Consider the following 27,210-nt stretch of genomic DNA (forward strand, 5'->3'; position numbering starts at 1 on the left):
TCTTAAGCAGTTTAGTGGTATCCAGTTCCCTTTGGTTCCTTTTTATAAGATTTTTCAGAATTTTTATTTCTACTGAAGGAAGAATTTTCAAATACTTATGTTACTGTACAATAATAGTCAATTAGTAACTATTCTCAGAAAAATTAATTCAAAGTATTTGTTGATGATTTTGATCAGCTAGTGGGTAAGTAAAATTAAATTTTTTCATAAAAACCTTCATGTAAGGAATACAAAAATAATTAAGTATGTATATTCCTGCTGTTTTGAATGTAAGGTTTTAATATGTATCATTGCTTTTTAACTTAAGAAATGGCTAATTTGTGAAATTTTAATAGATTTTTGGTTAATATGAGGGAATTAATGTTAATATTGTATATTTAGCTTTAGATACTGCATTTAAAATAAGATAACCAGTATAATTTACATGCTTGGTTGGATGCATGAATTTGACTTCATCATCTATTTGTTAAAATTAAATTTGTGATTAAGTATGGCAGAAACAAGTTAAAATAGAAGAGTTGAGAACTACTTATATAAATGTTTGTATTCCTAGAGATGCATTTTTGATGTTTGGTTCCTCTGACCATTCATTAGTCATTTTCACATTCTCTTCTGACCTTTCTAGAGGATGTTAAACGTCTAAGTGAAAAACTTAAAGAAAGCAATGCAACAAAGGGTGAGCTTCAGTTAAAATTCGATGAACTTCAAGCTTCTGATGTTTCTGTTAAGGTGAGAAACAAACAATTTCTAATGCATAGAATACAACTTTTGATTAAAACTCACCTAAATTAAATTTTAAATATAAGCAAGTTATCTATAAATGAATTAAAAGCTATATTTTTTTAATATCAAGGAATTAAGTTTTAAGACAATTTTAATTAAACTGTTTTGCTTATATGATGTTTGTTTCATATTGTTCTTACCTGATTCTCTTTTCTGTTAAGAGTCCATGCAAATACTTATTTCTGTTGTAAAAGTTCTGCTTGTGTACCTTAGCTATACACAAAATCTTTTGAATAACCGTATACTATATTTAACTGTAAACCTTTTTTTCTTGGATTTTCTTAGTATCGAGAAAAACGCTTGGAGCAAGAAAAGGAGTTGTTACATAATCAGAATACTTGGCTGAATACAGAGTTGAAGACCAAAACTGATGAACTTCTGGCTCTCGGAAGAGATAAAGGAAATGAAATTCTTGAGCTTAAATGTAATCTTGAAAACAAAAAAGAGGAGGTAATTTAGTAAAATTGTATCTTTATGTTAGTTACAGTTTACATTTGTGTGCCAGCTTATACAAATTTATTCAGTAGAGTACCAAATTAAATATATTGTAAGATTAGGGGTCAATGTGAAGGACATAACTCATAAACATTTGGCCTAGGAAATTAACCAGTTACATTTTTTTTTATCAGATTATAATTGATTTACAATGCTGTGTTAGTTTCTACTGTACAATGAAGTGAATCAGCTATATGTATACATATTTCCTCTTGGACCTCCCTCCCATCCCCCATCCCACCCATCTAGATTATCACAGAGCACTGAGCTGAGTTCCCTGAGCTATACAGCAGGTTGCCACTAGCTCTCTTTTTTACACATGGTAGTGTATTTATGTCAAACCTAATCTCCCAGTTCATCCACCCTCCACTTCCCCCACTGTTGTCCACATATCCATTCTCTACATTCCTGCCCTGGATATAGGTTCATCGGTACTATTTTTCTAGATTCTACATGTATGCGTTAATATACAATATTTGTTTTCTCTTTCTGACTTGCATTTAAATAAAGAACTTACATATCCTTGGATGAATTTTCATACTATCTACTGTCTTAATGGTGTGTCCTTCCTAAGACACATGTTTAAGAAGTGGTGGTGAGTTTCTCTGAGCTAAAACTAAACATGTTGTTCTGTGAGCTATTTTTCATTTTCTTAAACATTCATATTTTATGTAAAATGCTTTTTTGGGTGTGGGGGATTATTTTGCTTTTACTTGGCAGCTAAACTTTATTTATTTTTAACATCTTTATTGGAGTATAATTGCTTTATAATTGTGTGTTAGTTTCTGCTGTATAACAGAGTGTATCAGCTATACGTATACACATATCCCCATATCTCCTCCCTCTTGCGTCTCCCTCCCACCCTCCCTATCCCACCCGTCTAGGTGGTCACAAAACACCAAGCTGATCTCCCTGTGTTACGCGTCTGCTTCCCACTAGCTATCTATTTTACATTTGGTAGTGTATATATATCCATGCCACTCTCTCACTTTCTCCCAGCTTACCCTCCCCCTCCCCGTGTCCTCAAGTCCATTTTCTACATCTGCGTCTTTATTCCTGTCCTGCGCTTAGGTTCTTCAGAACCATATTTTCTTTTTTTTTTTAGATTCCATATATATGTTTTAGCATACGGTATTTGTTTTTTTCTTTCTCACTTGCTTCACTCTGTATGACTGACTCTAGGTCCATCCACCTTACTAGAAATAACTCAGTTTCATTTCTTTATATGGCTGAGTAATATTCCATTGTATATATGTGCCACATCTTCTTTATCCATTCATCTGTCGATGGACACTTAGGTTGCTTCCATGTCCTGGCTACTGTAAATAGAGCTGCAATGAACATTGTAGTACATGATTCTTTTTGAATTATGGTTTTCTCAGGGTATATGCCCAGTAGTGGGATTTCAGGGTCATATGTTAGTTCTATTTTTAGTTTTTTCAGAAACCTCCATACTGTTCTCCATAGTGGCTGTATCAGTTTACATTCCCACCAACAGTGCAACAGGATTCCCTTTTCTCCACACCCTCTCCAGCATTTATTGTTTGTAGATTTTTTGATGGTGGCCATTCTGACTGGTGTGAGATGATATCTCATTGTAGTTTTGATATGCATTTCTCTAACGATTAGTGATGTTGAGCATCCTTTCATGTGTGTGTTGGCAATCTGTATATCTTCTTTGGAGAAATGTCTATTTAGGTCTTCCGCCCATTTTTGGATTGGGTTGTTTGTTTTATTAATATTGAGCTGCATGAGCTGCTTGTGTATTTTGGAGATTAATCATTTGTCCATTTCTTCGTTTGCAGATATTTTCTCTCATTTTGAGGGTTATCTTTTCATATTTTTTATGGTTTCCTTTGCTGTGCAAAAGCTTTGAAGTTTCATTAGGTCCCATTTGTTTATTTTTGTTTTTATTTCCATTTCTCTAAGAGGTGGGTCAAAAGGGATCTTGCTGTGATTTATGTCATAGAGCGTTCTGCCTATGGTTTCCTCTAAGAGTTTGATAGTGTCTGGCCTTACATTTAGGTCTCCAATCCATTTTGAGTTTATTTTTGTGTATGGTGTTAGGGAGTGTTCTAATTTCATTCCTCTACACGTAGCTGTCTAGTTTTCCCAGCACCACTTATTGAAGGGGCTGTCTTTTCTCCATTATATTCTTGCCTCCTTTATCAAAGATAAGGTGACCATACGTGCGTGGGTTTATCTCTGGGCTTTCTATCCTGTTCCATTGATCTGTATTTCTCTTTTTGTGCCACTACCATACTGTCTTGATTACTGTAGCTTTGTATTATAGTCTGAAGTCACAGAGCCTGATTCCTCTAGCTCCGTTGTTCTTTCACACGATTGCTTTGGCTATCAGGGTCTTTTGTGTTTCCATACAAATTGTGAATTATTTTGTTCTAGTTCTGTGAAAAATGCCACTGGTAGTTTGATAGGGATTGCATTGAATCTGTAGATAGCTTTGGGTGGTATTGTTATTTTCACAGTGTTGATTCTTCCAGTCCAAGAACATGATATATCTCTCCATCTGTTTGTATCATCTTTAATTTCTTTCTTCGGTGTCTTATAGTTTGCTGCATACAGGTCTTTTGTCTCCTTAGGTATGTTTATTCCTAGGTATTTTATTGTTTTTGTCGCAATGGTAAATGGGAATGTTTCCTTAATTTCTCTTGCAGAGTTTTCATCATTAGCATAGGAATGCAAGAGATTTCTTTGCATTAATTTTGTATTCTGCTAATTTACCAAATTCATTGGTTAGCTCTAGTAGTTTTCTGCTAGCACCTTTAGGATTCTCTATGTATAGTATCATGTCATCTGCAAACAGTGACACCTTTACTTCTTCTCTTCCGATTTGGATTCCTTTTATTTCTTTTTCTTCTGATTGCTGTGGCTAAAACTTCCAAAACTATGTTGAATAATAGTGGTGAGAGTGGGCAACCTTGCTTGTTCCTGATCTTAGTGGAAATGGTTTCAGTTTTTCACCATTGAGGATGATGTTGGCTGTGGGTTTCTCATATATGGCCTTTGTTTTATTGAGGTAAGTTCCCTCTCTGCCTGCTTTTTGGAGGTTTTTTTAATCATAAATGGGTGTTAATTTTGTTGAAAGCTTTTTCTGCATCTAGTTAGATGATCATATGGCTTTTCTCCTTCAGTTTGTTAATGTGGTGTATCATATTGATTGATTTACGTATATTGAAGAATCCTTGCATTCCTGCAATAAACCGAGCTTGATCACGGTGTATGATCCTTTTAATGTGCTGTTGCATTCTGTTTGCTAGTGTTTTGTTGAGGATTTTTATGTCTGTGTTCATCAGTGATGTTGGCCTGTAGTTTTCTCTTTTTGTGACATCTTTGTCTGGTTTTGACATCAGGGTGATGACGGCCTCATAGAATAAGTTTGGTAGTGTTCCTCCCACTGCTGTATTTTGGAAGAGTTTGAGAAGGATAGGTGTTAGCTCTTCTCTAAATGTTTGATAGAATTCACCTGTAAAGTTATCTGGTTTTTTGTTTTTTGTTTTTTTTGTTTTTGTTTGCTTTTGTTTGCTGGAAGATTTTTAATCACAGTTTCAATTTCAGTGCTTGTGATTGGTCCGTTCATATTTTCTGTTTCTTCCTAGTTCAGGCTTTTGTTTGCTGGAAGATTTTTAATCACAGTTTCAATTTCAGTGCTTGTGATTGGTCCGTTCATATTTTCTGTTTCTTCCTAGTTCAGGCTCAGAAGGTTATGCTTTTCTGAGAATTTTTCCATTTCTTCCAGATTGTGCATTTTATTGGCATATAGTTGCTTATAATAATCTCTCATGATCCATTGTATTTCTGCAGTTTCAGTTGTTACTTCTCCTTTTTCATTTCTGATTCTATTGATTTGAGTTTTCTCCCTTTTCATCTTGATGAGTCTGGCTAATGGTTATCAATTTTTTTTATCTTCTCAAAGAACCAGAGTTTAGTTTTATTGATCTTTGCTATCATTTCCTTCATTTATTTCTGATCTGATCTTTATGATTTCTTTCCTTCTGCTCACTTTGGCATTGTTTTGTTCTTCTTTCTCTAATTGCTTTTGGTGCAAGGTTAGGTTGTTTATTTGAGATGTTTCTTGTTTCTTGAGGGAGGATTGTATTGCTATAAACTTCCCTCTAACAACTGCTTTTGCTGCATGCCATAGGTTTTGGGTCGTCATGTTTTCATTGTCATTTGTTTCTAGGTATTTTTTGATTTCCTCAGTGATATCTTAGTTATTTAGCAGTGTATTGTTTAGCCTCCATGTGTTTGTATTTTTAACAGATTTTTTTTCTATAATTGATACGTAGTTTCATAGCATGTGGTCGGAAACGATACTTGATATGATTTCAGTTTTCTTAAATTACCAAGGCTTGCTTTGTGACCGAATATATGATCTATCCTGGAGAATGTTCCATGAGCACTTGAGAAGAAAGTGTATTCTGTTGTTTTTGGATGGAATGTCCTATAAATATCAATTAAGTCCATCTTATTTAATGTATCATTTAAAGCTTGTGTTTCCTTATTTATTTTCATCTTAGATGATCTGTCCGTTGGTGAAAGTGGGGTGTTAATGTCCCCTACCATGATTCTGTTACTGTCAATTTCCCCTTCTATGGCTGTTAGCATTTGCCTTATGTATGTACGTGTTCCTATGTTGGGTGCATAAATATTTACAATTGTTATATCTTCTTCTTGGGTTGATCCCTTCATCATTATGTAGTGCCCTTCTATGTCTCCTATAATAGGCTTTATTTTAAAGTCTATTTTGTGTGATATTGGAATTGCTACTCCCACTTTCTTTTGATTTCCATTTGCGTGGAATATCTTTTTCCATCCCCTCACTTTCAGTCTGTATGTGTCCCTAGGTCTGAAGTGGGTCTCTTGTAGACAGCATATATACTGGTCTTGTTTCTGTATCCATTCAGCCAGTCTGTGTCTTATGGTTGGAGCATTTAATCCATTTACATTTAAGGTAATTATCGATATGTATGTTTCTGTTACCATTTTCTTAATTGTTTTGGGTTTGTTATTGTAGGTCTTTTCCTTTTTTTGTGTTTCCTGCCTATAGAAGTTCCTTTAGCATTTGTTGTAAAGCTGGTTTGGTGGTGCTGAATTCGCTTAGCTTTTGCTTGTCTGTAAAGGTTTTAATTTCTCCGTTGAATCTGAATGAGATCCTTGCTGGGTAGGGTAATCTTGATTGTAGTTTTTTCCGATTTGTCACTTTAAATAGATCCTGCCACACCTTTTGGTTTGCAGAGTTTCTGCTGAGAAATCAGCTGTTAACCTTATGGAGATTCCCTTGTATGTTATTTGTTGCTTTTCCCTTGCTGCTTTTAATATTTTTTCTTTGTATTTAGTTTTTGATAGTTTGATTAGTATGTGTCTTGGCGTGATTCTCTTTGGATTTATCCTTTATGGAACTCTCTGGCTTCCTGGAGTTTATTCAGTATTTCCTTTCCCATGTTAGGGCAGTTTTCAACTATCATCTCTTTAAATATTTTCTCAGTCCCTTTCTTTATCTCTTCTTCTTCTGGGACCCCTATAATTTGAATGTTGATGAATTTCATGTTGTCCCATAGGTCTCTGAGACTGTCCTCAATTCTTTTCATTGTTTTCTTTATTCTGCTCTGCAGTAGTTATTTCCTCTATTTTATCTTCCAGGTCACTTATCTGTTCTTCTGCCGCAGTTATTCTGCTATTGATTCCTTATAGAGAATTTTAAATTTCATTTATTGTGTTGTTCATCATTGTTTGCTCTTTAGTTCTTCTTGGTCCTTGTGAAACGTTTCTTGTATTTTCTTCATTCTATTTCCAAGATTTTGGATCATCTTTACTAACATTACTGTGAATTCTTTTTCAGGTAGACTGCCTATTTCCTCTTCATTTGTTTGGTCTGGTGGGTTTTGCTTGCTCCTTCATCTACCCTGTGTTTCTCTGTCTTCTCATTTTGCTTAACTTACTGTGTTTGTGGTGTCCTTTTCGCAAGCTGCAGGTTTGTAATTCCTGTTGTTTTTCGTGTCTGCCCCTAGTGTGTAACGTTGGTTCTTTAGGTTGTGTGGGCTTCCTGGTGGAGTGGACTGGTGTCTGTGTTCTGGTGGATGAGGCTGGATCTTGTCTTTCTGGTGGGCAGGACTGCATCTGGTGGTATGTTTTGGGGTGTCTGTGAGCTTATTATGATTTTAGTCAGCCTCTCTGCTAATGGGTGGGGTTGTGTTCCTTTCTTACTAGTTGTTTGGCATGGGGTGTCCAGCACTGGAGCTTGCTATTTGTTGAGTGGAGCTGGGTCTTAGCACTGAGATGGAGATCTCTGGGAGAGCTTTCACCATTTGATATTATGTGGGGCCGGGAGGTCTCTGGTGGACCAATGTTCTGAACTCGGTTCTCCCACCTCAGAGGCTCACGCTTGACACCGGCCGGAGCACCAAGACCCTGTCATCCACACAGCTCAGAAGAAAAGGGAGGAAAAAAAAAAGAAAGGAAGAAAGAAAGAAAAATAAATTAATTAAATTAAATTAAGTTATTAAGATAAATAACAAAAAAAAATATTGAAAGTAAAAAATAAAAAAGGAAAGAAAGAAGAGAGCAATGAAACCAATAAACAAATCCACCAATGATAACAAGTGCTAAAAACTATACCAAAAAAAAAAAGAAAGAAAATAGACAGAACCCTAGGATAAATGGCAAAAGCAAAGCTATACAGACAAAATCACAAAAGACGCATACACACACACTCACAAAAAGAGAAAAAGGAAAAATATATATATACAAAAAAAAAAGGGAGAGGGCAACCAACTCAGTAAACAAATCTACCAATGATAATAAGTTCTAAATATTAAACTAAGATAAACATAAAACCAGAAACAAATTAGATGCAGAAAGCAAACCCCAAGTCTACAATTACTCTCAATGTCCACTGCCTCAATTTTGGGATGATTCATTGTCCATTCAGGTATTCCACAGATGCAGGGTACATCAAGTTGATTGTGGAGCTTTAATCCGCTGCTCCTGAGGCTGCTGGGAGAAATTTCCCTTTCTCTTCTTTGTTCGCACAGCTCCTGGGGTTCAGCTTTGGATTTGGACCCACCTCTGCGTGTAGGTCGCCTGCGGGCGTCTGTTCCCCACCCAGACAGGACAGGGTTAAAGTAGCAGCTGATTAGGGGGCTCTGGCTCACTCAGTCCTGGTACTTGGCAGCTTTATACCAAATTAATTTCAGTTAATACAACATCCTTCCCCGCAGCCAACTCTACTTCTTTGTTTCTAGGTTTCTAGAATGGAAGAACAGATGAATGGCTTGAAAACATCAAATGAGAATCTTCAAAAGCATGTAGAGGATCTGTTGACCAAACTGAAAGAGGTGTAGTTGACCAGTTTAAAATGTCTCTTTTACAAAAATATTGTAACACTTACAAAGCTATTGATTTATAAAATGATTTCATATTTTGAACCATTCCTGGCACCACAAAATGGCCAGGGCACTTTCATAGGATGTAACTAGGCTAAAATTGCTAGAATCAGTTACATACTGTATCCAAAGTACTGTCTAAAAACGAGTATGGTTAATTTTAATGACATTTAAATATCCTACTTTAAGATAAAAATATCATTAACATTTTATCCTTAAAATAATTTATCTCTATAATGACAACTGATTTTAATTTTAGTGTTTTAGTCTTCATCTCTTTACTTTCAAAACTGAATTTTTTATCTTGGCATTTGATAAGCATTCTAAATTCAGTTCAAATCAGACTGTTCTAATTTGGTTTTTGGTGTTGGCTTTTTTTTTCCCCCTCAGGCCAAGGAACAGCAGGCCAGTATGGAAGAGAAATTCCACAATGAATTAAATGCTCACATAAAACTCTCTAATCTTTACAAGGTAGGTACCGTACCATATGCTTTAGTGTCCTAATGTTGCATTATTGGATGTTGGGTAACTTTTTTAAGATTAAATTTTAGAGTGCTGCTGATGATTCAGAGGCAAAGAGCAATGAACTGACCCGAGCAGTGGATGAATTACACAAACTTTTGAAGGAAGCTGGAGAAGGTAAGACTTTCCAATTATGGGAAGATTATTTTGTTTTTAGATAGAAGGTACTGTTTTCTTTACCCTTCTGTAGATTTTTGGATTTGGAGGTCAGATACCTTATTAGGGACAAAATTTGATATAGAAGAAAGATCCTTAGTTCAAGAAATTTTAAATTCTATTTTCAGCAAATATTTGAAAATATAAGTAGCTAACATTTTTCTGTTTCTTTCATTTGATAACCTTATATATATATTCTGATTGTAATAGGAAATTTTTCTTCCATTTTTGAAACGTTTCCTTTGATAAATACATATAGGTTTATAGTTTGGGTACTCTCTTAATCCATAAATAAGCCTTACTTTTTAAGTTATAATGTATTTTAAAGTCTTTGATTTCATATATTCCTGCTTTTTTTTAATGTAAGTTATTTATGTATGATCTTTTCCAGGCATTTCCTATGTTCTAGACATCTAAGATCAGATTAAAACCAAAGAGACACTTAGAGCCACTTTTTTTATAATTTGAGTTCCCCTGTTTTCCCCTCTTATAAAAGGGACATCAAAAGGAGAAATAGATTGACTAGGCCAGGACACCTCAGGAATTATAAGTACATCAAGAGCTTCCAGTGGGTAATAACTGTCAACCACAGCCTCTGTAGAATTTAATATTGTGTGCTGACTATTCTGTTACATTCTGTAACTTAAAGATTTTAATTATGTGCTTGATTATTCTGTCTCTAAAAATGTTTTTAGCCAATAAAGCAATACAAGATCATCTTCTAGAAGTAGAGGAATCTAAAGATCAAATGGAAAAAGAAATGCTTGAGAAAATAAGGAAATTAGAGAAGGAATTAGAGAATGCAAATGACCTGCTTTCTGCCACAAAACGTAAAGGTATGGATTAATAGATGCTTATTAAAGGTTTGAAATACTAGAACTTCCCTACATAGTCCTCACTTAACTTCACTAATAGTGTTTGTCATGTTGTGATGTAGGAAACTCATTAAGTTATAGCATTACAATTTATTTATTTTTAGTTCCGCATTACTTTATCTGTATCTTTATTGTATTATTAGGTATAAGTACCATTTGATCACACATAATTGTGTGTCAATTTCCAGAATAGTTTTAACTATAATTACTGCATGGTTTTTAGAATTGTGTTACTTGTCATATTTTATATAGTCTTCATAGGAATTTATATGTAATGTACAGTAGGTATCACTTTTACTTGTAAGAAATATTAGTGGCTTTACTTTGAAATTTTACAAAAATATACTCGATTTCTGTGTGTTGGCTCAGGGGCCATCTTGTCTGAAGAAGAGCTTGCAGCCATGTCTCCTACTGCAGCAGCCGTAGCTAAGATAGTGAAACCTGGCATGAAGCTAACTGAGGTAAAAATGGTATTAAATCTTGTTATTTTCCTTCAGCAAAAGTGTTCACATCTCTCTGACACTTATGCCCCAGAAAAATTATTCTTAAAATTGCCTAGTGATTAACGGATCGTTTTAGGGAAAGCTTTCTTACTTTTTTTGTTTGTTTGTTTGTTTTTAGTTGTGCCTCATGGGCTCCTTAGTTGTGGCATGCAAACTCTTGGTCCCCGGACCAGGGATCGAATCTGGGCCCCCTGTTTTGGGAGCGTGGAGTCTTAACCACTGTGCCACCAGGGAAGTCCCCAGGAAAGGCTTTCTTGGTTCCTGGTTCTGTGTAACATACAGTAAAGATTTCCATCTTGTGTAATTGCTAATGAATGTTTATGAAGAAGCTAGACAAACTGTGTATATCTGTTATGCTTAGGTTTGAAATGACCCCTCTTCTTCTTTCAGCTGTATAATGCTTATGTGGAAACTCAGGATCAGCTGCTTTTGGAGAAACTAGAGAACAAAAGAATTAATAAGTATCTAGATGAAATAGTGAAAGAAGTTGAAGCCAAAGCACCAATTTTGAAACGCCAACGTGAGGAGTATGAACGTGCCCAGAAAGCTGTGGCAAGTTTATCTGTTAAGCTTGAACAAGCTATGAAGGTTGGTTCCATTCCTAAATTTTAACTGTAGAAAAAATACATATGAGAAACCATTTACTAGATAGGGTAGTTCTTTCTTAGAATTAAAGAATTTAAGTTAAAAGGCTAACCACTTTTTCAGTGATAGGGTAATTATATATTTTAGAACTTGTCATTACATTATTAAACATCTGTAATTGCAAAACGTTTTATCTTTATTCAGCTAACATTGAAAACCTTTAGCATTTTTTAAGACATTTGGGATGATTTCTGTAGGGTTCTCTAGTGGATGATAAATAGCCAAATCTCCCTGGGCTACTCTTCAGATTAAAATAACAATCTCTGTTAATAGAACCTTTCTAAATTTAGCAATAGTCATTTTTTGTCAGGCAATTCTGATATTCTGTCTAGAAATGATAATATTGTTTGACTTACCATTGAAAAGAATTCCTTTTTTTAAATATCGTTTCACAATTTGGCAAATCTTTATATACATTATTTTGTTACTGTTCCTTTGCATATTAGAAGTACTAAAGAAGTTTGTAAATATTCTTTACCTCTTAAGATTCCTTTTTAATAGGTAATGGTTTAAAAAGAGTATTTATATGCTGATAATGTTGTTTTTAGGATACAACTGTTATTACTGAGAAATCTTCAAGATTTATTAAGCAAGTTTTATTGGGGAAAATCAGCTAAATCAACTTGTATCTAAACTGATAATTTTTTTTGAGAGTATAAATATATTGTATAAATAAATTGTATCCTTAATTCACCTTAAACTTTTGTTGCTGTTGTTATTACAATTTAGATGTCAGTTTAAATCAGGGTGTATTGTGTCTAATGTTCTCTTTCTCCTAAATCAAATGATGTCTAGCAGTCTTGCCTTGACAGAATATTAGGTTTTAGACACACCTCTGCCCCTTTGATGTGGTTTAAAAAGAGGTCCTTTGGATCTACTTGACTTTCTCACTGTTGAGAGTGAGCATTTTGCTTGGAGCTTATTGTCTGAAGGAGGTAGTAAAGTAGAGGGGCTTAAAAATTAGATAATAGCAGCTGTTCATTGTGGGGGAAACCTATTTGTTAATTCATCACTAACATACAGGCACAGTAATAAACACAGACATTTTTCATAACTGCCGAAGACTTTAAAGATAATTTCTGTATGTTTTTCATAGCTGAATCTTCTGTCCATAACATACATCATGTCCAGTCTAGATTCTGTGGTGCTTATTTGTTAGATTCTTAGAGTTTTATAACCAAATTACTTCCTTCCTTGGCATCTTAATTTATCCCAGTTTGAACTCAGTAGATTTGTGTCGTTACCATCTTTCATGAATATTTGCCTGCTTCATTTTGTCAACTGAAATTGGTTTATCCATGTTCCCTGAGGGCACTGTGCTCAGAGGTACTTTAAACACCAGGAAAAATATGAGCCATCTTTCACTCGAATAGTGTGTAAAACATTAGTATGTGAAAACAGTACATTAAGAAGCAAATTTTGTATAAATTTGAGATAAAACATAAGATTTCAAAGATATTTTTTGCTTACATCAAGCTCCTTAAAACTGTGCCCCTAAATCCCTAATGATATTGTGATGCTAAACTTTACAGAGCACTGCAATATGCTGTAATTTCTTTCCTTTTTTTAACAGCCTTGTTACATTGGCTGCTGCTTCTTTAGAATTAATTCCTGATGCATTTTTAATAAAACCAAGTCTTTTATGCATCTTACCCAACATTTTTTACTTTTAACATTTATTACCAGATAGTATAATAATGATCATCATTGTAATGCAGTCCTTTGTTTTTGTCTTAGTAACGAAGCTTTTGAGAGTATTTCTCTGATATCATTTGATAATACACTATGAATTTGGTGTGGCTGTAACATTGTAGTTCACAGTTAACTTAGGGGGAATTCCTCATCATTATCGTACAGTGATGAACATTATAATGAGCAATATTTGAGATATTAAGAAATACATGTATTCCTATTTTTAAGAAATTTCTCTTTAGAGGCTAGTATATTATATAGAATTTTTTTATTTATAAGTTGATTACTGTGGTATTTGAGCACTGAATATTTTTGTTGTTTGTGTAACTGCTATTTATATAGATCTTAGAAGGAAAAACAATTTTCATTTGACTTTTCATTTTAAAGGAGATTCAGCGATTGCAGGAGGACACAGATAAAGCCAATAAACATTCATCTGTGCTTGAAAGAGACAATCAAAGAATGGAAGTACAAATAAAAGATCTTTCACAACAGGTTAGAATTTTTTGTTTCTTTTCCTGTATTTTTTCCCTGAACTGACTGCCTAGTAGTGTTTGAATCTTTTTGCAGGTATGTAAGGTAGAACTAGCACATACGAAATTCTCATCAACTAAGAAAACCACTCTAGCAGAATTGCAGCCTAGTCATTGTTTTCCCGTAGCTGCTCCCCCTTCTCTTTTCCTTATGTGTTTGATAAATTTTCATATTGAAGGTACTGGTTGTAATAAATGAAGTAATTCAAAGGTAAATAAAAGTTTTCTTCCCCTGCCCAAGTCCCAGAGTTAACAGAATGGTGTTATTCTTTCACCAGTGGTGTATTCTTTCACATCTTCTTATATGTACAGATACACAAGAGCATATGTAAACATATGTAAACATTCTTTGTTTTTACTAAAATACAATCATGCATTTTGTATATGCATCTATAAATGCATTACCCTACCACTTTTTTATTTAACTGAACAGGTTTGGAAATGTAGGTCTGTTTTGTTCATATATTTTACCCTAATTTTTGTGTGTGGGTATACACACGTACACACAAACATAGATAAAAATTTCACATGAATGAAATTAACATCTATTTTCCATGCTCCCCTTCTGCCCCACCACATAATACATATATAAGCATGCGAGTGCAAGCATACACGCACACACACACACAAAATGGGTATATATTTCTGTGTGTTTTATTTGGTCTTTGTTTTAGAAAAATGGAACCATGCTTCTGGAATCTGTTTTTTAAAAAAATAGTAGTTTTCATTACGTACGTCCATAGAAATGAAAAATAAATTTTTCCATTAAGGTTTTCTTTATTTAGGCCTTAATATCTAAAATGATAAGCTTGATGTTTTGTTTTTCAAGATAATTTAATACTAAGTTGACAGTGTTCATAAAGTAACATTGTCATTTGAAAATTTTTACTTTTCTTCTAAACATTTCCAGAATCGAAGCCAATACTATTTGATAACATATTAAAACCCTTTTTTAGATTAGAGTGCTTCTAATGGAACTTGAAGAAGCGAGGGGTAACCATGTAATCCGTGATGAGGAAGTAAGCTCTGCTGATATAAGTAGTTCATCTGAAGTAATATCACAGCACCTAGTATCTTACAGAAACATTGAAGAGCTTCAACAGCAAAATCAACGTCTCTTAGTGGCCCTTCGGGAACTTGGGGAAACCAGAGAAAGAGAAGAACAAGAAACAACTTCATCCAAGTAAGCAATAGACTACTTTGGTTTATTCAGCAAACATTTATTGAAACCTTTTGTGTGCCCCTAACAGTGCTGGATATTGGGAATATAGTGATTTAGGAGAAAAAAAACAGCTGAGCAACAATACCCAAAAAAACAAAAATTCTACTCTCAGGGACCTCAGTTTGTGGATGAGACTAATAATAGATAAAATAGATAATAAGATCAATAAATAGATAATTTTAGTTCAGTGTGATTAGTGCTGTAATAGATGAGCCTATCCATGGGAGCGTAGGGTATGAGACCCAGCCTAGATTTTAGGGAACAGGCCAGGCTTCATGGAGAAGATATTTAAGGAATTACAGTAAAGAATTTTTTGGGAAAAAATGGTTTTGGTACTAGAGGAGGAAGAATGGCTATGAAAGTAAGAAGACTGGAGTTTGGACTCAGTGGAATTGGTTTAATTTTTGCAAACAAATTTTTCAGATGACGTTGGTGAGTGTCTGTGTCCTATATGGTGGGGGTTTTAAAAGTGATTCTTAAAATAGCAGCAGAAGAAAGAAAGGATAAGAGAGATGAAAATACTGTGCTTAATGATAGGCGATAAAATGCTTAGTCAATTTGCAATAGAAATTATGACTGCCTCTCAATCTCAGTCCTGTGAAATAGACTGATTTCTTTTCCTGCAGAATAACTGAGCTTCAGCTCAAACTTGAGAGCGCCCTCGCTGAACTGGAACAACTCCGTGAATCACGACGACATCAAATGCAGCTTGTTGATTCCATAGTTCGTCAGCGTGATATGTACCGTATTTTGTTGTCACAGACAACAGGAGTTACCATTCCTTTACAAGGTACGTTTTTATACGTATCTTAAAAGTTTCCAAGTATTTTGGGGAAATATTTCTGAAATGTATATTAGGGAATGGATTTCGCAATATAACTAGTATCTACTTTAACAGTGCTAACTTCAAATTTGACTACCATATATGAGTGATCATAGCACGTCATCAATTCTAAAATATATTAGGTAAGAAAAATGCTGATCATTGTTGAAAAATATGCATCTGAGAGGCAATGAATTACAGTGTTTATTCTGGTTATGTTTTGACATTTAATCTGCAAAAATTACCTTTATTTAACTAGAAGTCATAAATAACTTTAATAAATTGTTTAGTAGGTTCTTTGTCTCATAATTTCTATAATCTTATGATTTCATTTAAATGAGTCAGCTTGTTTTTTGGTAATGACGTATTTTGTGAAGAAATGTTACATCATTCTTTTTACGTTTCTGAAGCTTCAAGCTTAGATGATAGTTCTCTTGTGTCAACTCAAAAACGTTCAAGTACATCACAGACTGTTTCCACTCCTACTCCAGTACCTGTAATTGAGTCAGCAGAGGCTATAGAAGCCAAGGCTGCCCTTAAACAGGTAAAGACCCCACCTTTACAGCTTTATCTTGGGTCAGGTTTTTTGAGAACATGGACTATCATCTTCTAATAATTTCTCCAATATTTAGTTGCAGGAAATTTTTGAGAACTACAAAAAAGAAAAGGCAGATAATGAAAAAATGCAGAATGAGCAGCTTGAGAAACTTCAGGAGCAAGTCACAGATTTGCGATCACAAAATACCAAAATTTCTACCCAGCTAGATTTTGCTTCTAAACGGTAAATTTTCTTTTCAAAAATTAAGTCTAAACGGTATACTTAGTTTTCAGTTGAATCAAATTCAAGTGTTAATTTGCAATAGTGTTACTTTTTTTGGTGGATTCTGATCCAGGATGAGATGTACAGGGGTTCATTTTTTACTTTTGGTTAATGATTTTCCTGGATATTGCTAAGGAGTCCAGGTAGTTATTTAGTTAAGTTGAAGTTCATGTAAGGAATGTTGCTATTTTTCCTTCCTGAGATTAAAGAAGATACTGTTTCCATAGGACTTAATTATTTTAAGTAAGGAAGATAAGAGAACTGTGAGCAAATTCAGCCTTTTCTAGTCTAGGTAGAAGAGAAGCAGGCTCTAGCGAGTTAATTTTGGGAAAATTCACTTTCTTGGTCACTTAACAAAGGAATAATGGTAAATTTCATTCCATAGTTATTACCAGAGCCATTGAATACTTGTTAGTTTATCAAGTTAGGAGAAAACTTATTTCTTTGTATACTACATGGTCAAACTGTTTTTGTAAGTATATGCCAAGAAGTTGTCTCTGTACATTCCAACAGTTTGATATCCCAATAAAAGCACCTTTTTTTCTCCTATGTTGATAGCTCTAGCCAGCCATTTTCTAAGCTTTCAAGCACATAAGAAAATAACATGAAGAATTTTAGAGAGAAAAAAAGGACTGGCAAAAATCCATCACTAACCATGAGTGAATATCTTAAATTGCATACTGTATAGTGATGGGTGTCTCGTGTATCAACATTATATGGCATTATTTTGAATATGATTAGAATACTTGTAAATGAGTAAGATTAAAAAATTAATTCAGCATGAAATACTGTGTTTAATTAGAATTTGAATTTGACTGCTAAATGTGGAATTTAGAAAAAAGAATGGAGATTTTTACATTATTACACAAGCCACTGTTTTCATATTATTAATCATGTAAAATTAAGTTCTTGTGAAAATCAAGGAACTAAGCTAGGATATAGTACTTCAGTTGCTTATGGAATTTTTTTTTTTCATATAAGTTATGAAATGCTACAAGATAATGTTGAAGGATATCGTCGAGAAATATCATCCCTACACGAGAGAAATCAGAAACTCACTGCAGCAACTCAAAAGCAGGAACAGATCATCAACACAATGACACAAGATTTGAGAGGAGCTAATGAAAAGCTAGCTGTTGCAGAAGTGAGACCAATTTCCGGCATCTCACTTGCGTTATAAGTTGCATTTGACACTTGTTTTTTAATTATTACTTTGCTTTTACTGGTTGGTGTAATGTAGATATTTGAGGTTTGTGAATTACATGTCCTTATCAAATAGTTTCCAGGCATCCACTTGTCCATCAGATCAGTTGGGTGATTGTTTCTAATAAAACTGGAGAGGGAAAGAAGTTTGTTTGTCTAGACTAAGATTGTCTTACAGATTTTCCATTTCAAAATAAATTTGTAAGTCACTGTTGCTCTAGTTACAACAAAGGCAGTGGGTGAATATTTTATCCATTCTTATTTCTAATAAAGGACAGTATAAAAATTTCATTAGCATTGAATTATATTTCTGAATTTCAATGAATAAAATATAATTGATGAAATGAATGATGAATATAAATGTCAATCAGAAATTGACAGTACTTTCAACTAAATTCTAAATTCTTTGAAGATAAATTTTCATACAATGCTTTACTTTTTATAAAATTGTCTCTTACAACTTTTTAATCATTACTTATGAACTAGGTACAGTTGTCCCCCATTTGGCCTATCGAGAAACAGACGCAGAAGCTAAGTAATTTGCCTGTTTTGGGGCCATGATGAGAGATGGGTTGGTTGGGACTTAAAACCTAGCTTTTCTAATTCTGTTGGCTATATTCTTTCATTTTTGTCTTGTACCCACTCCTTTGTGGAGACTAGACAGCAGCACTTTTTCAAACTGGTGGAGTAAGTTTTATGATTGATAGTTTTTGACTCATCCTGAAAATATGAATATTTGAGGATATTGATTTTCAGCGAACCCTCCTATATCCCATGAAACTCAGAGTCTTTATGGGGGAAAAAAGTTTAAATAGATCAGTCAGCACTTTCAAACAGATCCTTAGAAACCAAGCTTAGATTCTAAACTTGCATAATTTAATAGTATGCAGGTATGACTATAGCACAATTTTTCAGTTTTGCCTCTTACACTCTGGCATTTTAGATTTTTTTATTGTTTGTTTTAAAGTCTGATTTGTTAGAGCAAAGATAGTGTATTTGTGGTAATTGCAAGATTTTTTCCTTTGATCTATTAGTATTTCCAATATTTGCTTCATATTTCAATACATGAAACTAAGAGTTGTATTTCCTTATATAGTGAAGAGATGTAGTCTCTACTGTTAGTTTCTAACATTAAGAAATATATAGTAATGAAGAATCATTTTAATTTTATAACTGTGTTATTACATTTGACACATTGCTTTTCAATATTTTTTCTTTAACTTGTATTTGCCTCAAGGTAAGAGCAGAAAATTTGAAAAAGGAAAAGGAAATGCTTAAATTGTCAGAAGTTCGTCTTTCTCAGCAAAGAGAATCTTTGTTGGCTGAACAAAGAGGGCAAAACTTGCTGCTAACTAATCTGCAAACAATTCAGGTAACCAAATAAAAAAGGACATGTAGAAAAATTAAGTTATATTTGAACAATTTTGACATTGTATTTTCTCAGGTTTCTTAATGAGAAAATTCATGTCATTTTTGTCATGCATTATGATCATTGAATTTGAAGTTTATTAAGACGTCAATATTCTAAATAAAACATTTAAAGAAAACTGACTGAAGCCATGCAATTGGCAGTTTTAATCCTCAGGTCTATATTTAGAGTCCTGTACAGTTTAATTGCGTACAAGATTTAATCTTTGGTTTATAGTCTTTAAAACTTCAAGAAATCTGAATGGCCGTTGGTAATATGGTTTTTATTTTCCCTATTAAATAGATGTTTTAGTATGGATAATGTCAAATACCTTCTTGGTAAATGTTTTAGATATTAACCTCTTCATGTAGAAATGAGTTGTATTCCCATAATTTTCTATTGCCTTTGGGTTTTCTTTTTGGTGTGGGGGGGGGTTACTTTTTTCTTAAGTATAACAAAAATCTTTTTTTACCTTAGGGAATATTGGAACGATCTGAAACAGAAACCAAACAAAGGCTTAGTAGCCAGATAGAAAAACTGGAACATGAGATATCCCATCTAAAGAAGAAGTTGGAAAATGAGGTGGAACAAAGGCATACACTTACTAGAAATCTAGATGTGAGTCTGTGTTCTGAATTTCTGTAGAATGTTTATGTTTAAAAATTAAGCTGGTGTGTAGATAAACTGTCATCTCATGTTGAAGCATAGTTTTGAAGAGATCTCTTACAGACTCGTAAGTTTGTCTTGCCTTTTTGTATGCTTAGTAATTTTTGATTGGGTTTTATCCTATTGGGTGCTGGATATTTCTGTATTTCTATAAATCTTGAACTTTGTTCTGGAATGCAGTAAAGTTCATTGAAAATAGTTTGATTCTATTCAATATATTTTTTACGATTTATTAGGCAGGCCCAAAGCAGTGCTCAGTTTAGAACTAATTATTCACTGCTACCAAGCCAGTATCTTCCTGACTACTAGTCCCAGTGCCCAGTGAATTAAGAGCTTTTGCAGTCAGGCTGCTGGAAACAGGCATTATTTATTCCTAATAACTCTCTCTGAGCACCAGAGAGTCTTCATTCAGTCTCTTTGGGTGATTCTTTACCCTGTCTAGGGTAATTTCATAGGCATGCACTGATCACAATTTTGCTGAATATTCAAGAGGGATCCTGTGCAAATCACAGTACTCAGTGCAGCTCTCGTCTCTCTGATTGTCTTATGAATTCAGACTAGCCTTCTTCTACTCTCAGTTCTATGTTCTCAATTCAGGAATCCTGTGGGCCTCATTTCCCTTTCCCTATGCCTTAGCCTGCACACTCTTAAATCAATAAGTTGGGAAATTGTAGGGTTCACCTCTTTTGTTTCCTAACTCAGGTATCACAGTTGTTCTAATGTGTTTTGTCTGGGGTTTTTTGGTTGGTGTTTGTTTTTTTGATTTTGGTTGTTTCAGATGGGGAGGTAAATCTCATCTCTGTTACCCTGTTTTAGCCAGAGTGTTAAAGTTCTGTAAAAAGATAACTTGAACCTCTAGTTACTTAAGAACTTAAAGGTAAATGTTTGTAGGGTTAATGTATTTTTTCTTATAGGTTCAACTTTTAGATACAAAGAGACAGCTGGATACTGAGACTAATCTTCATCTTAACACAAAAGAACTGTTAAAAAATGCTCAAAAGGAAATTGCTACATTGAAACAGCACCTTAGTAATGTGGAAGTCCAGCTTGCTTCTCAGTCCTCACAGAGAACTGGTAAAGGTAAATAATTAAGTAGGCTGATAAAAAGTACCTCTTTAGGTTTATAACATATCCTGTAGATAAATAGCCTATTCTTTGTGGATACTAGCAAAAGATTTAAAAAACAAAAAACCTTTATTGTTCCTATAGTAAAGCTCAGTTTTCCACTTAAATTAATAAATTTGCAGACTTGGAAGATTCGGAATAGTTGTACATATGGCAGCTGACCAAGATATGCTCTTAGTTTTCCAATTATTGAAACCATTTTACTGATACTTTAAGAATGTTTCTCTTGTGGAGGGTTAATATTTGAATTTTTAACTCTCCCTTTCGAGATGAGGTTACTTGTTGAATTTGTAATGATATGGCTCACTTACAGAAATAATTGATTGGCTTGGTCTCTTTTAGAGCAACATTTCTAATTTTTGCTCATTGATAGCCACAGGTAAAAGATTTGTCTCATTAGGTTTTGCTTCTCTTTGTCAATACATTATTTCAAATGCAAAGCCATTGTGTCCAGATTTTCTACATGGTTTTATTTCTTAATAGAAGAGAAATTTAAAACATAAGTATATATGTGTATATGTGATATATATAGTATATGTATATAATTATCCAATACTTCTTTCTTGTTATCATATGGTATGAAAACATTCTTTCTAATCTGCAATTTCTTCCTTTTCCATGAATTTTAGAATGAAAATTGCACTAAATGATTAAGGTGTAGTGTTTTGGAATAAACAACGTTTAAATAAATTAAGAATGGTAATTTCTTCAAGTAACTGTCTCAGTTTAGTGGAAATATTTTGTATTCTCTTTTTAAGTATCTTTTTTTTAAAAAAATATTTGTAACAGCAAAGTTCTTTTGAAGAAATAACATACTAACAGTAACCTGGTTTTATTTTGGTATTCAGTATGGGTTGAAATATACTTTTTAGGTAGTTAACTACTTATTTCAGCCTTAATCCTAACTTCACAGTCAGGATTGATAACAGTCATCTCTAATATCTTTTAACGTGTTCATTTTAAGAAAGCTGTTAAATCTTTTAGGTCAGCCTAGCAACAAAGAAGATGTGGATGACCTTCTGAGTCAGCTAAGGCAGGCAGAAGAGCAGGTGAATGACTTGAAGGAAAGACTCAAAACAAGCACTAGTAATGTGGAACAGTATCGTGCAATGGTTACTAGTTTGGAAGAGTCCCTCAACAAGGAAAAACAGGTATATACAATTTTGAAATCGGTTTGCGTACACTTACTAACTTTTTTTTTTAAGTTAGGTTGTTGCTATGTGTAAGACACTGTGTAAAAGTATGGATTTGACTGACATTGCACTTACCTCTTAAGAGTGCTTGAGTCTAATAAGCCAAATAAAACAAACAAAAAGATCACACAAACTTTGTGCAACATGGAAAGTGTATTGCTGTAGAAAAGGTATAGATGAAATGTTGATGTGAGTGGGAGGTAGGTGAGATTATTTGTCTTTTGAGTATGCATAACTCCACAGGAGAGAAGGCATTTGTGTCCAGCCTTGAAAGAAAGCATCATTTGGATAGTTAAAGGTAGGAAGTTATTCCACGTAGAAGGCACCATCAGCCAAGATAAAAAGGCTAGTTAGTGTGTTGCATTTATGAAGTGAAATAGTGAGGAATATAATTATAAACGTAGTCAGGAGCCAAATGTGAAAGGTTTTCAAGTCATACTAAATTATACGTTGTAAGATTATTGAGGCATTGATTTTTTTCCAACATGTCATAACCAGAATTTGCTTTAACTAGAAAGATTAATGTAATAGATTGGAGGGTACAAAGTTTGTTTTGGAGGCTATAGCAATAGACTAGGGCCACAGTTTTAAAAGATCCTTTCGTGGCTGGCATCATGAAAATCAAAATATGTGGGGAGAAAAACCCCTTTCAGTGGTAGAATGGACAGATTTGGCAAGTGGATATGAAGAATGAGGGGAAAACGAAAATTGGAAATTTCACTTCAAAAAAGAAAAATGACCAGTAAACAGGTAGAGAGGTAAATTATGCATAGTTTTAAGTGATGTTTTTGAACTCTTGAATCAGCATTTGATGGATTTTTTTAAAAAAAATACGAGGCAAACATTAATTTTAGTATTTTTTAAATTTAGTTTAGATTTGGGGAAAGTAACTGTATAATTTTAAATATGTATATTCTTTGTATCTTATTGTTTGGTTGATGGCAAAGGTGACAGAAGAAGTACATAAGAATATTGAAGTTCGCTTAAAAGAGTCAGCTGAGTTTCAGACACAGCTGGAAAAGAAGTTAATGGAAGTAGAGAAGGAAAAACAGGAACTTCAGGATGACAAGAGAAGAGCCATAGAGAGCATGGAACAACAGGTAAATTAAGTTTTTACCATATCAATCACTTTTTCTATGGTAAGAATTTAAATTCTTTTAATTAGCTCATCAGCTACTATTCAGTTCATCTCAACAGATATTGAATGAACACATACCCAACAATTTTAGTTTTATGTTTTACTCTGTACATCTGCACATGTTTCCTTTTGGATATTTAAGACTACTTTATGGTACTAGGTATCAGTGCTGCTTTTTAGAAGCCTCTGCCTAAAAATTGACTTTTGCAGATAGTAATATGGGGTCAACATAGACCTGCAAAATTTGTCCAGTAGATTATATCAGGTTATGACTATTTTAAATTTAGTAAGAAGTCTTTGGGCTACTTGTATTTTGAAAAATCTATCTTCAGTATTTTTAAAGTAAGTTTGCAATTAACTCTGGTTTTAATCTTGTTCTTCTGATTTAGTTATCTGAGTTAAAGAAAACACTCAATAGTGTTCAGAATGAAGTACAAGAAGCTCTTCAGAGAGCAGGCACAGCTTTGAGTAATGAGCAGCAAGCCAGACGGGACTGTCAGGAACAAGTAAGTGTCACTCTTAGAGCCAGTTATCGAGAAGTGAGCTTTGATCTTAGGGAACAGTTCTTGGAGTATATTAATGCATTTTGGGGATTGGTGAATCTTACAAAAATGCAGGTTTATTTCCACTCTTGTGGAACTTGGAATAACATCAGTTGAAAAGTATATATGAAGGCTAAAAGTAAACACAGGTTCCCCCTGCTGTCCAAAAGTAGAAAGTTCCTATGAAGCCGTGTGTAAACTGCAATGTCATGAAGTGAAGAAACAATTAGCTTAGGACACATCTTGCTAATGGAAGCACAAAATAAATTGAGATAAAGCATAGATGCTCACAGACACAATTCAAAGCTCTGACAGCTTGATATTGAGATTCTGAGTGTAGTTCTCAGGGAGGGAGCTTGGCGGTGCCTCTCTTGCTACTCGGGGTGCGCACAGCCTCTATAATGGCTCCTGCAAAACAAACGCTGAACACTTTTCACTTTTCTCCTTTTTTTGTAAAAGCAAAAATGCTCTTTGGATTTCTTTTGGTTAGCAAAAACAGACGCTAATGTAGGTTTTTCATAAAAGCAAAGTGGCATAAAGCAAACTTTCAAAAAGTAGGAGATACCTGTAGAGCAATATCCATTAACAAAACAAAGTTGATAAATGGGAAAAATATAGAAAAATAGGAGTAGGAGATTACATGTGTACTTGCTTTCACTTGCAAACATTCTTTTTTTTTTTTTTTTTTTTGGCGGTACGTGGGCCTCTCACTGTTGTGGCCTCTCCCGTTGCGGAGCGCAGGCTCAGCGGCCACGGCTCACGGGCCCAGCCGCTCTGCGGCATGTGGGATCTTCCCAGACCGGGGCACGAACCCGTGTCCCCTGCATCGGCAGGCGGACTCTCAACCACTGCGCCACCAGGGAAGGCCTGCAAACATTCTTTCATTATTGTAGTCCTTCACTAATTCTGGTTGTAAAGCTGTACTACAGACACGATAGAGATACTTTTCTCAACAAAATAATTTTAATACCTTTTTAATGTATTACTGAGCTTACACAGATTTCTATACACCACTGTTTATAAGCTTTAAAAGTACACAACCACATTATTTAAGTATACATACAGCATGCACACACACATATATGTGATACTGCTTTTTATGAACAAGAAATGGTAAAACAATTCAGGAAAATGGGAATTATTGAAATGGTAGAATGGGAAGGAAAGACATGTAAGGATATTGGAAACATTCTCATTTTTATGTTTGGTGGTATATTAATAGCCATTTGTTGGGTTACTATTCTTTATTGCTTACATATTGCTTATATACATAACATGTATATGTATCAGGATTACTTTAAAAATGGAATACAGGGGAAAGTGCTTCAAATTGAAGGTAAATTAGACAAAAATGAATTGTCTTTGGCTTATTGCCAAACAGCATAATATTGGAAATTAGAATCAAATAATGTATCCATTTTTCAGTACTCAAATAGATTATTTTCATTTACCTTCATTCACTTTGTGTATATATATGTATTTTATGTAACTCAGTTATATTTAGTCTTTTTTTCATAAAGACTGTTCCGAGTTACTATATCATCTTCTTAAGTTTCATTTTGAACAGATGTTTAATATTTCATTAAATAGATAGTGTGATTTTTTTTTTAATTTTTTAACATCTTTATTGGAATATAATTGCTTTACAATGGTGTGTTAGTTTCTGCTTTATAACAAAGTGAATCAGTTATACATATACATATGTCCCCATATCTCTTCCCTCTTGCGTCTCCCTCCCTCCCACCCTCCCTATCCCACCCCTCTAGGTGGTCACAAAGCACCGAGCTTATCTCCCTGTGCTGTGTGGCTGCTTCCCACTACAGTGTGATTTTTAATCATTCTCCTATTTTGGTACATTTAGAGATTGTCTTCACTTTTATTACTTTAAATAATACAATGTGCATCTTTTCAAAGATTAGCTTTATGGGTTTTTAATCATCTATGTCGATGGGGAAATAATTCCTTTCAGGCTAAAATAGCTGTGGAAGCTCAGAATAAGTATGAGAGAGAATTGATGCTACATGCTGCTGATGTTGAAGCTCTACAAGCTGCCAAAGAACAGGTTTCCAAAATGGTGTCAGTGCGTCAGCACTTGGAAGAAACAACCCAGAAAGCAGAATCACAGTTGTTGGAATGTAAAGCATCTTGGGAGGAAAGAGAGAGAATGTTGAAGGTATTATTGTACATCATAATCATATTGTACATCAGAATGTTTAGAGAATTGAAAGTTTTTTTTTAATGTACATTGGAAAATCTGGTATTATGATAGACTCTTGGATTATAGGATGAAGTTTCCAAGAGTGTGTCTCGCTGTGAAGATCTAGAAAAACAAAACAGATTACTTCATGATCAGATTGAAAAATTAAGTGACAAAATCGTCGCCTCTATGAAGGAAGGTGTACAAGGTCCATTGAATGTATCTCTCAGTGAAGAAGGAAAATCTCAAGAACAAATTTTGGAAATTCTCAGGTAAATCCAATATATTCTTAATGCTTTGGTTAACAACAATTATGAAGTTTACACTATAAATGTATAAATTAGACAAGTGGGAGTTACAGGATATTTAGGCATAAAGCTCATTTTGTCTCTTATTAGTCAACAAAGCCACTATCACCCAATTAGTGATCACTTTTGACATTTAGACATATGCCAATTTAAATAAATTAGTTCAAGTTGAATCTAATAGTAAGAACTTGAGTGGGTTCTTTAGAAAATTAATTGCCTTTCGGATTATTTTAAAGATAGAAGCCACTGTCTGTAATAAAATATATCCCCCATTATTTTTTAATGAAAGCATTTTGTAAAAATAGTTTTTAAAGTGAATGATTTTTGTCATCTTAAAAATTATCCAAGTTTTGAAATGTTATGTTGTTGGCATTTTTCTATTCAAATAAAATACATATTCTTGTAGATTTATACGACGAGAAAAAGAAATTGCTGAAACTAGGTTTGAAGTGGCTCAGGTTGAGAGCCTGCGCTATCGACAAAGGGTTGAACTTTTAGAAAGAGAGCTGCAGGAACTGCAGGATAGTCTAAATGCTGAAAGGGAGAAAGTTCAGGTATGTATCCTAAGCTTTAAGAAAGCACTTGTTAAATCAAGAGATGAGCTCATTTCAGTTTCTAATAACATAAAATTTAGTTTGAAATAAGCATTCTTTTTAAACGTGTAAATTCATTAAACATTAGTAAACACTGGCACAATACAGTGGTGAGAGACTAATGGTAACCAGACTGACTGGTTTCAAATTCTAGCTTCACACCGTGAGATGTGTGCCTTGGATATATTGTTTAACTTCCTTGCTCTTAAACTTCCTTGTCTGTAATATTGGGGTGATAATAATAGTGAGGATTGAGTTAGTGCACATGAAGCGTTTAGAATCATGTCTGGTACACAGTGAGTGCTTAATAAATTTCAGTTATCTTAATTTATTGCTGTAGTTTTCATGATAGATTGATAGTCATT

The 27,210-nt window shown here is 34.0% G+C and overlaps 1 protein-coding gene across 2 annotated transcripts in view; it reads left to right on the plus strand.

Annotated features, from left to right (window-relative positions):
• Positions 1–27,210, plus strand: part of TPR (translocated promoter region, nuclear basket protein) — a 69,148-nt gene that overhangs the window by 6,882 nt on the left and 35,056 nt on the right. For both annotated transcript variants that reach the window (XM_060295340.2, XM_030873025.3), the window contains exons 6-28: positions 626–729; positions 1,069–1,233; positions 8,541–8,633; positions 9,072–9,152; positions 9,233–9,320; positions 10,055–10,195; positions 10,604–10,695; positions 11,128–11,325; positions 13,462–13,569; positions 14,564–14,790; positions 15,456–15,619; positions 16,063–16,196; positions 16,285–16,433; positions 17,454–17,616; positions 18,913–19,047; positions 19,561–19,701; positions 20,664–20,829; positions 21,859–22,025; positions 23,015–23,167; positions 23,595–23,711; positions 25,717–25,920; positions 26,032–26,216; positions 26,659–26,806. In XM_060295340.2, the coding sequence (XP_060151323.1) occupies positions 626–729; positions 1,069–1,233; positions 8,541–8,633; positions 9,072–9,152; positions 9,233–9,320; positions 10,055–10,195; positions 10,604–10,695; positions 11,128–11,325; positions 13,462–13,569; positions 14,564–14,790; positions 15,456–15,619; positions 16,063–16,196; positions 16,285–16,433; positions 17,454–17,616; positions 18,913–19,047; positions 19,561–19,701; positions 20,664–20,829; positions 21,859–22,025; positions 23,015–23,167; positions 23,595–23,711; positions 25,717–25,920; positions 26,032–26,216; positions 26,659–26,806 (3,323 nt within the window). The remainder of the gene's footprint in view (positions 1–625; positions 730–1,068; positions 1,234–8,540; positions 8,634–9,071; positions 9,153–9,232; positions 9,321–10,054; positions 10,196–10,603; positions 10,696–11,127; positions 11,326–13,461; positions 13,570–14,563; positions 14,791–15,455; positions 15,620–16,062; positions 16,197–16,284; positions 16,434–17,453; positions 17,617–18,912; positions 19,048–19,560; positions 19,702–20,663; positions 20,830–21,858; positions 22,026–23,014; positions 23,168–23,594; positions 23,712–25,716; positions 25,921–26,031; positions 26,217–26,658; positions 26,807–27,210) is intronic.

Source organism: Globicephala melas, chromosome 1 (genome assembly GCF_963455315.2).
Source record: "Globicephala melas chromosome 1, mGloMel1.2, whole genome shotgun sequence".
NCBI classification, from domain to species: domain Eukaryota; kingdom Metazoa; phylum Chordata; class Mammalia; order Artiodactyla; family Delphinidae; genus Globicephala; species Globicephala melas.